This window comes from Bos indicus, chromosome 4, assembly GCF_029378745.1.
Source record: "Bos indicus isolate NIAB-ARS_2022 breed Sahiwal x Tharparkar chromosome 4, NIAB-ARS_B.indTharparkar_mat_pri_1.0, whole genome shotgun sequence".
Lineage (NCBI taxonomy): Eukaryota > Metazoa > Chordata > Mammalia > Artiodactyla > Bovidae > Bos > Bos indicus.
Window position 1 is genome coordinate 46,461,087 of NC_091763.1, and position 15,102 is coordinate 46,476,188.

The following is a 15,102-nucleotide window of genomic DNA, read 5'->3' on the forward strand; positions in this document are numbered from 1 at the left end:
TGGAAATGTGACTAGTCCTTCAAACTGAGACACATTGTTAGAGTGAAATACATATTGGACTTGGAAAACTTAGTTATGAAATAAATGAACATAAACGTTAATATTTTAAAATACTAAAGTCAAAGTGTTAGTTGCTCAGCGGTGTCTGACTCTGCCACACCATGGACTGTAGCCCACCAGGCTCCTTAGTCCATGGGATTTCCCAGGCAAGAATACTAGAGTGGGCTGCCATTCTCTTCTCCAAGCGATCTTCCCGACTCAGGGATCAAACCCAGGTCTGCAGCATCGGAGGCAGATTCTTTACCATCTGAGCCACCAGGGAAGCCCCTTTAAAATGGATACTGTGTATATATGTGGTGTTAAATAGATTATATTACTAAAATTAATTTCACTTATTTCTTTTTTGCCTTTTTAAATATGGTGACTAGAAAAGTTTATAAATTACACGTGAGTCTCACATTTATAATTCTCTTGGAAGGAACTCCTGTAAACGAAGCATTGTGCCTAATCTTTAGCATAGCCCAGTGGCGGCCCTAGTCTCAGTTCCCTTTTAAGGAGATAATGCACAGGCCCTGAGGGGTTGAGGAACTTGCTCAAAGACACACAGCCAGCAAGAAGAGGAAAAAAATAAACAAAAACCAAGGGACTACAGGAGTGGTAGCAGAATGACGAGTATGGCTTGAACTAGGATAGTGGCAGGAAGAGAGGGAAAATGAGCAGATGGAGCCCCTTTCTCAGGTAGAAACACTCTCTGCCAGGGGTCGTGTGTGAGGAGGGAAGGGTGACCCCGGGTTCTGGTCTGAGGTCTAGGAGTATTTGGGTCACAGGACCTGAGTGACACAGGGAAAGAGGCACCAATGTAACATTCAATCCCAACTTTTCCATTTACTCACTGTCTTATCTGGACATTATGTCACCTCTTGGGACTCAATTTCCGCAGCTGGAAAACAGGAATAAAATAATAGAACCTCTCATAACAGAGTTGTCATGAAAAGGGAACAGGAAGGTGTATATAAAAGCACTGCATACGTGTTTGTTGGTTAATTGTTTAAAAAGAGAGAGATTTCAGGGACCTAAAACATTCCTGGCGTCCCCTCTCCTGTCATTTCCCAGGCTTCCTGACCAGTGATTAGGTCCCGGGCCACCTCCCCTGGGAAGCACATCCTGGAGAGCACCAGTGGAATGGCTTCTGTCTCCCAGGGAGGCTGCCTAACTAGGGTCACAGCCCCTGTCTCACCCAAGAAGCTAGGCCAGGGCCACAAAGCCCAAAAAACTCTCATAGTGTCAGGTCAGCCCTGGGAAGAAATCCAAGAGGTGGGACCCATCTAGGTTCCTCTTCCACGCCCCCCCCCATTGACCGCCCCCCAACAAGGGTCAGGATTCCTGGTGCACAGGCCCACAGATGCTCAGTGACATAACTTTGGGGGCAAACTCAGCTCCCTCTCAGAGACTGTCTTCACTGTGCCAGGACAGAACCCTCCATCCTGTCCAAAGCCACTATATTCTAGGAGAATGGCACCCCTGGAGTTGTGCAGCAAGACCTCTGCGAATTAAGGTCATGCTTAGTCCTGCAAAGCCCAGGCACAGATCTGAGAGACGGATGGAGGGTATTTTGAGAGTTCTCTCTGTCCCTTTCTGTAATCCCAGGCAGGTGCCTTCCCTGAGTCCTCCTCTTCCTTACACACCATAGTCCCAGATGGAAGGAGATCTGAACTGAATGAGGGGTCCTTCTGCCATCCTGCCCTGCCTTTGATCCTGACCTTGGTATACTCAGTTCACATTCCTATCTGTCATTTCTGTTATATTGGGCAAGGTAGATCCTACTCTAGTCTGGTTTGAGGTGCTTAGTAAATATTTGTTGAATGAATGAATGAATGAGTAAGTCTGTTTCTGCTAAGATCTCTACCAATAATTGTTTGCCACAGAGATTGTTGTATTATAAGGGCAGGTTCTTTATTTATTTTTTCTTAATATATATATATTTTATTGAAGTATAGTTGACTTACAATGTTTCAGGTGCACAACAAAGTGATTCAGTTATACATATACACATATATTATTTTTGATATTATTTGGCATTATAGGTTATTACAAGATAATGACTATAGTTCCCTGCACGATACAGTAAACCTTTGTCGCTTGTTGCATGTATTTTTCAAATTAGAAATCTAGCATTCTATTCATACTAAGTCAAACAAGTAGAATCAAAATGTCATAAATTTTTAGTTAGGCAAAAATTCCTAAGTTTTCTAAAATATATATATTATATTTATTATGTATGTATAGGTATACAAAAGCTTTTCTACTATGCTTGATAAAGGCTTCAGAAAGAACATGAAAAAAAAGAGAGAGATGGAGAAGTTGGAAAACATAAATGAAATGAAATGGGAGCACTGAATATGAAATAGAAAAAAGTGAAACAAACTATATAAAAGTAAAAGATCATTATATAGTCCAGTCATTTTTAAACATAACAATGGCAATTTCTTTCAAACCAAAATAACTTCAAGAGCCAAAGGACTGACCACTCTACTATGGTGTACCCTTTGTGATCTTGTGGAAAAGGAACTTTTTCAATCCTTCTCAGATGATACAAGTAGGCAACAACCTACTGCTAACACTTGCCCCAGCCTCCCTGTGAACAGTTTCAGGTGGACTGGACAGAGCCCTGGGGGAGAACTTTCCAGCTGTATTCCCTGGCAGAATTCTCTGTAACAAGGCTGACTTTTCTCATATTTTCACCCAACTTCAGTATCCAGGCCTGGGATATCAGGGCCACACTTTCCACACCTTCTGAAGGAGCCTCACCTCCTGATTAATCTTCACAGAGCTTTTCCATATCTCCTATTTTTAACCCTTTGTGAATCATTTCTCATCAGGGCTAGAGTCTAGGGTGAGATGATTTAAGGTACTCCCCACAAGGTATAAAATTTAAGGGGGAACCAAAAACCTCAGTAATTTTAAGATTAGTAATATTTGGATTAATCATTTTAAAAAATCAGAACTAATGCAAAATAATCCACGATGAACAAAATATCAGAAAACATTTTAATTATATTAAATATTATTTATCTTGGTTATTGAGTTTCTTGGCAGTCCCTTAAATTGTGTACTGAGGCGAGTACCTCACTCAGTCAGGCTAGTTTCAGTCCCAGAAGAGTGGAGTGCACTAACCTCAGCTCTCCGTCTCTAACTGCTGTTGGCTTTAGCACCGACTTTAACTAGTGAGAACCAGCTTGAAGGAGATCAGCAAGTTGGAGATTGGTCTGGAGCCCAATACGTCTGTCAGAAAGCCAGGGAAACAGATAGGCAGGGGGCCAAGTCCATTGTTCCAAAGTTTCCACAGGCCTTGAATGGCCCTTGGGCTCTGCAGTCTGGTGATCAGAGGTGTAAAGATTTCTGAACAATTCCAGGCCTTTGATATGGTTGCCAACACCCATATTTTTCATCCTGGGAATAATGCCACAGAGGGTCACAACATCCCTCCCCCACCTAAGTGAGGAAGTGTCTGCTGGTGGCGGGTGGGGACAGGTCCTATGAGGGCAAAGTTCGGAAGGACAGAGGAGTCTTTCTTATCCTGACTGCCTGTTCTTTTCCCTCTGGTACACACTGACCTCCCCACTCTTTTGCACTTTCAAAACCTGTGCTTGTCTTATTCCTCTGTTCCCCTTGGTCAAACCAAACACATCACTGTTCCTCCCTATGGAGGAGTAGTCCCAATACTTCCCAGCATGTAAACATTTCCTTTGGCTGGTTTAGAACTTGGCTCTGGCTCTATTCTTGTCTCCTAACCCCACTGCAATTTCTTTTCTTAAAAAATGCGAGAGAGTGACCTATCTTGTTATGGAAGCAGGGAGACACAACCTCAGGTTCCTCTAATTAAGCCTTTAGAACTCCTCTGAAGAACTGGGGTATCAAATTCATCAACAAAGTCCTTTCTGGGGAGGCACCATCTGGGGATGCCCATCCCCCTACCCCCACCCTCGCCCCCGCCAAAAGGAGGTATCTGTGCTAATTTGACTGCTGTTTTGGAGGAATGCAGGTGAAGCAGAGGTAGTTTCCACTAGGCAAAATGTTTTTTCCACTTCCGTTCTTTGCTATTTTGCTGTCTTCCGGTGTTAAACCACCAGAGTTTCGGAATCAGATGAAACATAGTGTAGGCCTGCCACATGGCCTCCATCCCCCCAGAACCTGGTGACTCAAAGAGATTTCACGGTGCCATTGAAAGGACAGGCTTTTGCAACGGCAGAACTCACTGTCCCAAACCAGGCTTTAAGCCTGGATCTCTTGAGGTTTTTTCCCTAATGGTGACCTGGTGTAGGTGTGCATGTATTTCAGTGCCCACAACTTCCTAGGAATGACTAGAGGGTCTCTCTCGCCATTATCTGGCCCTTGTGAGGAAGCAAGGAAATGCAGCAGGGTGGGGGAAGCCCCTTCAACGACAGCCCGACGACAGCAGATCCGGCTCTCAGGACCGGAAGTGTGGGCGTGTGTTATGTTGCCGCGCAACCAAAGGCAACCAAGCAGCAAACCTCAGAAGGCACAGCCGGTTACGGAGGGGGAGCCTCAAGCACTTCGTGTCCCCCAGAGACTGGGCCCAGCTCGATCAAAGGAAAAGTCAGCATCCGAAAGTCCACAATGACGCAAAGGAAGCCAGGGGAAACAGTCAATGGCGAGTCACCATTGATTCACAGTCTGAACGGGAGAGCAGGACCGAGCTGCAACCGGCAGCCGCTCGTAGCCCTCGCTTTACTGATAAAGGAACCGGAAGCAGGAAAGTTAACTAATCAGAGTCCCACTGCCAGCGTCAGAGCCAGAACCACCGCTCTATGGCCTTCTGTTTGTATAGCTTTAACAGTTTGCAGACTTTCTTTCTCACGTGCTTTAGTTTCTTCTGATCCTGAACTAAGAGCAAATATTTATCCTTCAAGGGAGAGGCCAAATGAGGACTGCTTCGTTTCCTCATCTGAGAGGATAAGAGTACTTTTCTTAAAGGAAGTCTTACTAGGATTAAATGGGTTGAAAATGTTGAGGTTTCAAGAGGATATAATAAAGACACCCCTCATCCATTACAAAGCTCTGAGTAGTTAAGGAATGGAGAGGAACAAGTCAAATAAATGGAATAAAAATATCAACTTTACTCTCCTAGGTTTTCTATTGAAGTCAGTGGTTTATATGTGTGGTTAAGTGAACCCCAGAATTAGGCAAGGTGCCCACGCAGGCTGGGGCATGCCGCCCAGCTGTGAACTGTCCCTGAAAACCACGCTTTAGGGGAGAAGAGAACCAATAGGGGCCCTGGAGGAGACCTGCTGCAGAGAGAAAGAAGAGAGAGGCTGAGCTACGCATTTGGGGTTCCTACCCACATACTCACCACGGAGAAACTGCTGCTCCTCCCCTTTCCTGGCCTCCTGTCCTTCCCCACTCCTAGGGAGGAGTGAGTCAAGGAAAAAGGAGAGGTTAGAAATTTTACGCCAGAAGTGCTTCAGCCATGTGGAAGGAAATATCAGGGGTGAGGAAGAACTTTTTTCCCACCCTAGAAGCCCCATAAATATGCGTACACACTTAGTCCTTGGTACAATAGTAAATGCTCAATAAAACTTAGTTGTTACTATTATTTTTCTAGTTATAGCCTATTAGTCATAGTAGAGACTGCCTTACCTGCCGCACAGTCTGATTTCTCTGTGTCTGCCCTTATTAAATGTGTGACCTTGGCATGTTATTTAACATCTCTAAACCTCAATGTGCTCCTCATAACAGTAATGTTGTTTAATCTCATCACATCTGACTCTTTAGGAACCCTATGGACTGTAGCCTGCCAGGCTCCTCTGTCCATTGGATTTCCCAGGAAAGAATACTGGAGTGGGTATCCTTTTCCTTCTCCAGGGGATCTTCCTAACCCGGGTATCAAACCCACATCTCCTGCATTGGCAGGTGAATTCTTTACCACTGAGCCACCTGGGAAACCCAATAATAATAGTACCTACCTTATAATTGGAGGTAACTACATGATTTAAGTGGAAAAGACTTAGCATGAAGCCGGGAGCATATTTAATATTCAATGAATGGTGACTGTTGCTCTTATAAAAAGAATCTGGGAGTCCAGAGCAAAATAAATGCAAAATTAAGACCAAAACATGATTGATTTAGAAGAGGCCTATAAAGGAAAGCCTCACTACTATCCATTAAAATTAGAGCAATTGCTCCCATTGGATCTACAATCTGGCCACCTGAGAGTAAAGCCTTGAAAGTACTGCCAAACCTTTTGGGCCTTTTCCTGTCACTTTCTGGGTTCCCTTGTGGCTCAGATGGTAAAGAATCTGTCTGTAATGTGGGAGACTTGGGTCTGGAAGATCCCCTGGAGAAGGGAATGGCAACCCACTCCGGTACTCTTGCTTGAAGAATCCCATGGATGGAGGAGCCTGGTGGGCTACAGTTCATGGGGTTGCAAAGATCAGACATGACTGAAAGGACTGAGCATGCCATCACTTTCATACAAAGAGGAGAAAGTCTCAGTCTAGTGTTGACCTTGGGAAGATGATGATATTCTCAAAGCTGTGAGCTCCTTGGGAAGGATAACTAAGTGCTGTTTTATGTGTGGACCAAAATGGCTTGGTCCAGAACCTAAGGACCACTGTCTGAGCTCCAGGAAGATAGATAATGAGGTTGTCCGGTTCACTACTTTGTCTTTAGCACCTAGCATGATGTGTGACACACAGCACACATTCATTAAATATTTACTGAATAAGTAAGTGAACTGGAAGATTGTTCTCCACATCAGCAATGGGGAGATGGTACCTGAGATGTGGTCTGACTCCTCATCTAGATGTAAGGAATGCTGAACCAGAAGCATTCCTACAATCCCTGACTTTGGTCTTGCTTAGGGTAGGAAGGAGGGACGGAGGGCAAGGAGACAAAGTTGCTAAATAGTAAGTAACCCACAGAACTAGAAATTGCTGCTTTTTTCCTTCAAACACCCAGTGAGTATTATTTTGAATATAGAATTTTGAGTTACTCATGCTAAGGATTTCCTATGCCAAATAAGGTAAGAAAGAATGGAAGATGGAATATCTTAGCAATCAGGGTAAACTAGCAGTAACTCACTTTGAGACAGGGGTGGATGTAGGATGTTGGCAGGGTTAATCAGATTTTATCCTAAAGTCTCAGTCAGCCAAAGAAACTACTTTATGTAATAGCACAAGACTGAAAACAACACAGATGTCCATCTAGAAAGGAATCTACACAAATGGAATACTGTGCAGTTGTGGAAAAGAAGCGGTTCTGTGTATCCACATGATCTCTGGAATATATTGTTAAGTGACAAAAACAAGATGTGCAACAGCATGTAGAGTATACTAGTATTATCTGAAGAAGGGAAATACTTGTAGGTATGGAATATAAACCAAACACTAGTAAAACTGGTTATCTTCAAGGAGAAGGGGGTCGAGTGAAGAGGAGAAAAATATACAGAAGACTTGACTTCTCCAATGTTCTTTATTTTGTAGAGTTGACTTTGGAACCATGTCTATGTTTTAAATACTATAAAGTAAAAATTTTACAAGATGGGTTAAAAAAAGAAATTCCTAAAGATTGAGAGCAAAGGAAATGAATCTGTGTATTGAATTACTGGCAGCTATACAGAAAGGGATTTGATTTAGGTCATATCTGAATGGTCTAGTAGTTTTCCCTACTTTCTTCAATTAAGTCTGAATTTGGCAATAAGGAGTTCGTGATCCGAGCCACAGTCAGCTCCCGGTCTTGTTTTTGCTGACTGTCTAGACCTTCTCCATCTTTGGTTGCAAAGAATATAATCAATCTGATTTTGGTGTTGCCCATCTGGTGATGTCCATGTGTAGAGTCTTCTCTTGTGTTGTTGGAAGAGGGTGTTTGCTATGACCAGTGTGTTCTCTTGGCAAAACTCTATTAGCCTTTGCCCTGCTTCATTCTGTACTCCAAGGCCAAATTTGCCTGTTACTCCAGGTGTTTCTTGACTTCCTACTTTTGCATTCCAGTCCCCTATAATGAAAAGGACATCTTTTTTGGGTGTTAGTTCTAAAAGGTCTTGTAGGTCTTCATAGAACTATTCAAATTCAGCTTCTTCGGTGTTACTGGTTGGGGCATAGGCTTTGATTACCGTGATATTGAATGGTTTGCCGTGGAAACGAACAGAGATCATTCTGTTGTTTTTGAGGTTGCATCCAAGTACTGCATTTCATACTCTTTTGTTGACCATGATGGCTACTCCATTTCTTCTAAGGGATTCCTGCCCACAGTAGTAGATATAATGGTCATCTGAGTTAAATTCACCCATTCCAGTCCATTTTAGTTTGCTGATTCCTAGAATGTCGATGTTCACTCTTGCCATCTCCTGTTTGACCACTTCCAATTTGCCTTGATCCATGGACCTAACATTCCAGGTTCCCATGCAATAGTGCTCTTTACAGCACCAGACCTTGCGTCTATCATCAGTCATATCCATAAATGGTTATTGTTTTTGCTTTGGCTCCATCCCTTCATTCTTTCTAGAGTTATTTCTCCACTGATCTCCAGTAGCATAATGGGCACCTACTGACTTGGGGAGATCCTCTTTCAGTATCCTATCATACTTTTGCCTTTTCATACTGTTCATGGGTTAGGGTTAGCATATTAAAAAGCAGAGACATTACTTTGCCAACAAAGGTCCGTCTGGTCAAGGCTATGGTTTTTCCAGTGGTCATGTATGGATGTGAGAGTTGGACTGTGAAGAAAGCTGAGTGCTGAAGAATTGATGCTTTTGAACTGTGGTGTTGGAGAAGACTCTTGAGAGTCCCTTGGACTGCAAGGAGATCCAACCAGTTCATCCTAAAGGAGATCAGTCCTGGGTGTTCATTGAAAGGACTGATGCTGAAGCTGAAACTCCAATACTTTGGCCGCCACATGCGAAGAGTTGACTCATTGGAAAAGACCCTGATGCTTGGAGGGATTGGGGGCAGGAGGAGAAGGGGACAACAGAGGATGAGATGGCTGGATGGCATCACCGACTCGATGGACATGAGTTTGGGTAAACTCCAGGAGCTGGTGATGGACAGGGAGGCTTGGTGTGCTGCGATTCATGGGGTCGCAAAGAGTTGGACATGACTGACTGAACTGATACAGAAAGGAATTATTTCTAATAACTTTATAATAAAGTAAGCTAACTCTATCCTTACTGTGATATATCCTAAAGATAAAAGGAACTATGTCTTAGTTTGCCAGGGCTGCTATGAAAAAATACTGCAGGCTGGGTGGCTTACACAACAGAATTCTCCTACCTCACAGTTCTAGAAGCTAGAAGTCCAAGATCAAGGGGTCAGCAGGATCGGTTTCTTCTGAGGCTCCTCTTCTTGGCGTGTAGATGGCTATTTTCTCCTTCTTCACAGTCTTCTGTGCAGTCTCTGTCTTAATCTCCTCTTCTTATAACACCACCAGTCATAGGATTAGGACCCACCCTAATGAATTCAACCTTAATTACCCCTGTGAAGACCCTATCTAGATATTGTTACTTTCTGAGGTATTTCAGCATATAAATTTGGAGGCACACAGTTCAGCCCATAACAGACTATAAAGAAATTTAAAACTATATTCCATGCTGCAGTGGTAATATTGGTATTGGGGTATGTGTATAGTTTTTAGCCTGAACTAAGCTCCTAGACACCCTGAAGCAAAGATAAACCATACCTGTTTTCCTTTCCAAATTCCTGACCCAAAATATCATGAGCAAAATTTAAAAGTTAAGAGGTACAATGGGGTGGGAGGTGGGAGAGAGGTTCAAGAGTGAGGGGACATACGTGTATCTACAGCTGATTTGTGTTGATATATGGCAGAAAGCAACACAGCATTGTAAAGCAATTATCCTCCAATTAAAAATAATTAATTTAAAAAATGTAGTTATTTAAGCTGCTGAGCTAAGTGATAATTTGTTATGCAACAATAGTAACAAAAAGAGAAGCCTTTCTTGTCCTCACCCCCTACAAAGAAAAGCAGTTTTCAGGTAGGTGGTGGGGACTGAATTTTATCAATCTTCTAGATATCATTCTACCTACCACTTTGCAGGATTAGGGAACACTTTAGGGGAACATGATATCACAAAAATATAATCAGGAAAGTCCAGAATGTGGAACTCTCTACAGGACAAACAAACTGGCTTTTTCAACAACACACAAAAAAAGTTGCAAGAAGAGAAAAAGAAGGGAAATTTGTTGGTTAAAAAACTTGAGAGACAGATCAAGAGGTAAATTTGCCTTGGGAGCATCGGGTCCTGATTCAGACAGACCAAAACAAAAATATTTATTTATGATACAATTGGAAAAATTTGAATGCTAACTGGATATTTTATGTAATTAAAATTATAGTTAATCTTTTCAAGCTTGATAATGTTATTATAATTATAGTTTGTCCTGTTTTCTTTTGTTTTAAGGGTCTTTATCGTAAAGAGATAGATGCTGAAGAATATGGATGAAATGAGGTAAGGTGTGGGGTTTTTGTCAAAGTAATTGTGTATTTTGTGTAATCTGGGGGCACATGGAGTGGTAGGATATAGTTGAAACATAATTGGTCATAGGTTGGTAATGTTTTAAGCAGGGTGATGAGTGTATAGGAGCTTATTTTATGATTTTGTGTTTGAAAATGTCCAGTAATCAAAAGTGTTGTTGATGTTATTGCTTATTTTTTTGAGCAGAAAGCTATCCTTCAAATGTTTGAAGGTACAATTCACTGAAGAAGCATTTCATTCCATATTAATCGAACACTTACTGTGTGCAGGCACTCAGTTAAACTCTGAGGCTGCAGATGTGGATTGGTCACAGTAAGATGTGGATTGGTCATGGTACTGCCTCTGAATCTAGTTTTGGTCTAGTGGCAAAGAAAGCCTGTACACAAATGAAGTACAGGACCGAAAACATGCTAAGGATTACAAAAGGAATAGACTGTCTAGAACAGTTGCAAAAGCATTTATCTTTACCGAATCCATTCCCACCCACCCATGGCTTAGATGCTCAGCATTTACATATGAGTGTTCCAAGGCCTAGCATAATAAAAGTTTGAATGTGTATAGAAAATGTGACCTCAAACTATTTGAAAAACCCTGTGTTATGATATGACTGCAGCTTTTCCAGCATTACAGAGCAGGGGAAACTCCATGTATCTACTGCATGCTTGTCTTAGTCAGCTAGGGTTACCACAGCAAAATACCATACATGGGGTGGCTTAAACAACATTTATTTCTCACTGTTGTGGAGGCTGAAAGTCCAAGATCAAGGTGTCAGCAGATTCAGTTCCTGATGATTGCCTTCTTCCTTGCTCAAAAATAGCAGCCTTCTGGCTGTGTCCTTATGTGGAGAGAAAGCATGAGTGCCTGAGTGTCTCTTCTCTAATCCCATCATGAGGGCCCCAGTCTCAATGCTGCCACCTTAAACTAATGACCTCCTAGAGATTTCATTTCCAAATATCATCACAGGAGTTAGGGCGTCAGCATAGCCATATGGAAGGGAAACAGTCCATAGCAGCAGTCAACTTCAATGTATCTTCAAGGTATAACCCACAGACCCAGCTATAACACCATGACCTGTTGAGCTTTTAAAAATATTCAGTATCAGAAATCTTGGCCCAGATTCAGTAGGTCTAAGTCGAGCCCCAGCATCTGACTTTTTAATAACCTCCTAGTAACTATGGCACCCCACTCCAGTACTCTTGCCTGGAAAATCCCATGGATGGAGGAGCCTGGTGGGCTGCAGTCCATGGGGTCTCTGAGGGTCGGACACGACTGAGCGACTTCACTTTCCCTTTTCACTTTCACGCATTGGAGAAGGAAATGGCAACCCACTCCAGTGTTCTTGCCTGGAGAATCCCAGGGACGGGGGAGCCTGGTGGGCTGCCATCTATGGGGTCGCACAGCGTCAGACATGACTGAAACGACTTAGCAGCAGCAGCAGTAACTATCTCAAGCATCCTAGATGAGAACCACTGACTTGGAAATGGCCTGCCACATGTGGGGGGAGGGGCAACATGAAATTCCATAAGGTCAGTATTTCCATCCCCCAATTTCTACTTTCTAAGTTTTTAAAATTAATTTTTATTGGAATATAGTTGATTTACAATGTTGTATTAGTTTCTACTGTACAAGAAAGTGAATCAGTTATACATATATTCACTCTTTTTAATTTTATTTTTATTGAAATATAGTTGATTTACAATGTTGTGTTAGGTTCTGCTGTACCTGCAGAGTGAATTGGTTATACATATACATATATCCAATCTTTTTTAGATTCTTTTCCCATATAGGTCATTACAGAGTATTGAGTAAAGTTCTCTGTGCTGAAACAGTAGGTTCTTATTAGTAATTTATTTTATATATAATAGTGTGTATATGTCAATCCCAGTCTCCCAACTTATCCCTCCTCCCCGCCCCCATTTTCCTCCTTGGTAACCATAAATTTGTGTTCTACATCTGTCACTGTCTATTTCTGTTTTGTAAATAGGTGCATTTGTACCCGTTTTTTAGATTCCACATATAAGCAGTATCATATGATATTTGTCTTTCTCTGTCTGACTCACTTCACTCACTATGACGATCTCTAGGTCCATCCATGTTGCTGTAAATGGCATTATTTTGTTCTTTCTTACGGCTGAGTAGTATTCCATTATATATATGGACCACATCTTCTTTACCATTCCTCTGTAATGGACATTTAGGCAGGTTCCATGTCCTGGCTACTGTGAATAGTGCTGCAGTGAACATCGGGGTGCCTGTATCTTTTTGAATTATGGTTTTCGCCTCATATATGCCCAGGAGTGGGATTGCTGGATCATATGGTAGTCTTAGTTTTTTTTTTTTTTTTTTTTTAATATTCTTGAGCTTTTTTTTGACTCTTAATGAGTTTTATTTTTTAATATTTATTTATTTTTTAATATTTGGTTGTGTTGGCTCTTCGTTGCATCTCTCAGGATATTCATTTCAGTGTATTCATTTCAGGATATTCATTTTCAGAGGAAAATATTCATTTTCCTCTCTACTCGTGCACAGGCTCTGCAGTTGTAGCGCAGGCTCTGTGGTTGCAGTGCCCAGGCTCAATTGCCCTATGGCATGTGGGATCTTAGTTCCCCAATTAGGGATTGAAATCATGTCCCCTACATTGCAAGGCAGATTCTTAACCACTGGACCACCAGGGAAGTTCCCATTTTTAGGTTTTTAAGAAACCTGCATACTGTTATTAGCAATATGCAGGTTTCTTAAATTAGCGACTGTCCAATTTACATTCCCACCAACAGTGTAGGAGGGTCCCCTTTTCTCCACACCCTCTCCAGCATATATTGCTTGTAGATTTTTTAAATGATAGCCATTCTGACAGTGTGAGGTGGTACCTTGTAAGTTTAGATTTGCACTTGTCTAATAATTAGAGATGATGTTGAGCATCTTTTCATGTGCCTCTTGGCCATCTGTATGTCTTCTCTGAAGAAATATCTATTTAGATCTTTTGCCCATTTTTTGGTTAGTCCAGCTTGTATCTGCAGTATTTTCTTTGGCTGCAGCACTTCAGAAAGCCACATGACGTTTTGGGGTGGTTTTTTTTTCCTTCCCAGAATGAGAAAACTCTTCTTCAGGACCTTTGCATTTTCTTTCCTCATATTTCAACTTCATTTAACATGTTTGCACCCACCCAAGAAAAAAAAATTTTTTTCTAGACTGTTTCAAGGGATTACACACATGATTTATTAAAATATACATTCCTTGTAAAACCGTGACTTTGCTTTCAGTTCACTAAAATGTGCAACACATTTCATGGGATTAATTTCTAAAACACTTTGGGTCTTGGAATGGGTTTCAAGATGCTACAACTAACTATTGACTAGTTGCAAACTGATTTGCTTAATTTGTTAAAATTTTGCTTCCTCTGCCTTGTGTCACTATTGCCTGCCTGTATGTGAGTTCTTGGCTTCAAACCAGCAGCCTAAAATGATGAGAGTTCTCTGTCCCATGTGTACCGGGCACAGTGAATGACAGCAAGAAGGAAAATACACATCCCCCACTGTCAGGATTAAAATGCATACGAGGAGAGAAGAAATCAGAAGGGATTATAAAAACAGTGTAAGGCAGTTTATAAAGTAATGACCATGTTCCAAATTTTTCCTTGTTTAGATTCCTTTTAGAATGTGTATTTGTCTGCCAGCTTAATTGACTAGATAAACTGAGTGATTTGTTTTCTTCATTCCTCTGACCAAGCATGGGCTATCAGGGAAGGCAATCTGGCATTTTCCTAAGGCCTATGAAGATAACTTGAGCTTTGTATAAATTTGCATGAAAGAGAGGGAATAACTGTGATCTGTCACTGAAACTTTTGCACAAAGCTTAGGCGTCATCGGAGTTCTTTATTGAGAGGATTTGACTTCCAGGCCATGCTTGGAATGAGCTGTCATCAGGGACATTCTCCACCCTCCTCTCCTTTCACTCTCACTTCGGTCATTGCTGTTATGTAAACTCAGTCATTCTTTCCCTTCAAGCTCAAGTTTGCTCATCTGGGCAGTACCTTTTTCCAATGGACCAGCCTTCTGTAACCTCTACAGGGAGCTTTGTCACAAACATGGGTCCTAATTAACGTCATGAACTGGCAGAAGGATACTTAAACTCTTATGTTTAAGAACTCATCTCTTTTTAAGCCACATTTTATAATTCTCAGACTCTGAGAATGGAAAATCATACCACAGGCCTCAGAAACAGGCGATTGAGAGCTGGCTAGTGAGTGTTTCCTTTGTTTTGAATAGCTAGCTGTTCTCACCATTTCAAAGCACTGACTCCAGTTCTCGGCACTTCCTTCTTGGAATCTGCCAAATGCACTGCATTGTGGGGCAGCATGCCCTGGATCTTTGGTCCTGGGGTCCTGCTCTGATACTGTACACATTTGATTTTACACCTTCTGTGTCCTCCTCTTATTCAGTCAGGACATAGACATAAAATGCCTATTTCATATTTACTGAATTCTCCTTGGGAAGAGAATTACAAGAGGTAAGAGAACTAATTTCCCAAGAAACACATCTTAAAGGGTACAGCTGGACTCCAGGAAGTTTGCCACCTGGCCCGCTGGACAGAACTGT

General features: G+C 41.8%; 1 protein-coding gene across 1 annotated transcript in view; it reads left to right on the forward strand.

Annotated features, from left to right (window-relative positions):
• The window catches only part of LHFPL3 (LHFPL tetraspan subfamily member 3), a 616,531-nt gene extending 605,902 nt beyond the window's left edge, over positions 1–10,629 (forward strand). The window contains exon 3 of the mRNA XM_070787247.1: positions 10,433–10,629. Within this exon, the coding sequence (XP_070643348.1) occupies positions 10,433–10,446 (14 nt within the window). The 3' untranslated portion in view covers positions 10,447–10,629. The remainder of the gene's footprint in view (positions 1–10,432) is intronic.
• The last annotated feature ends 4,473 nt before the right edge of the window (positions 10,630–15,102 follow it).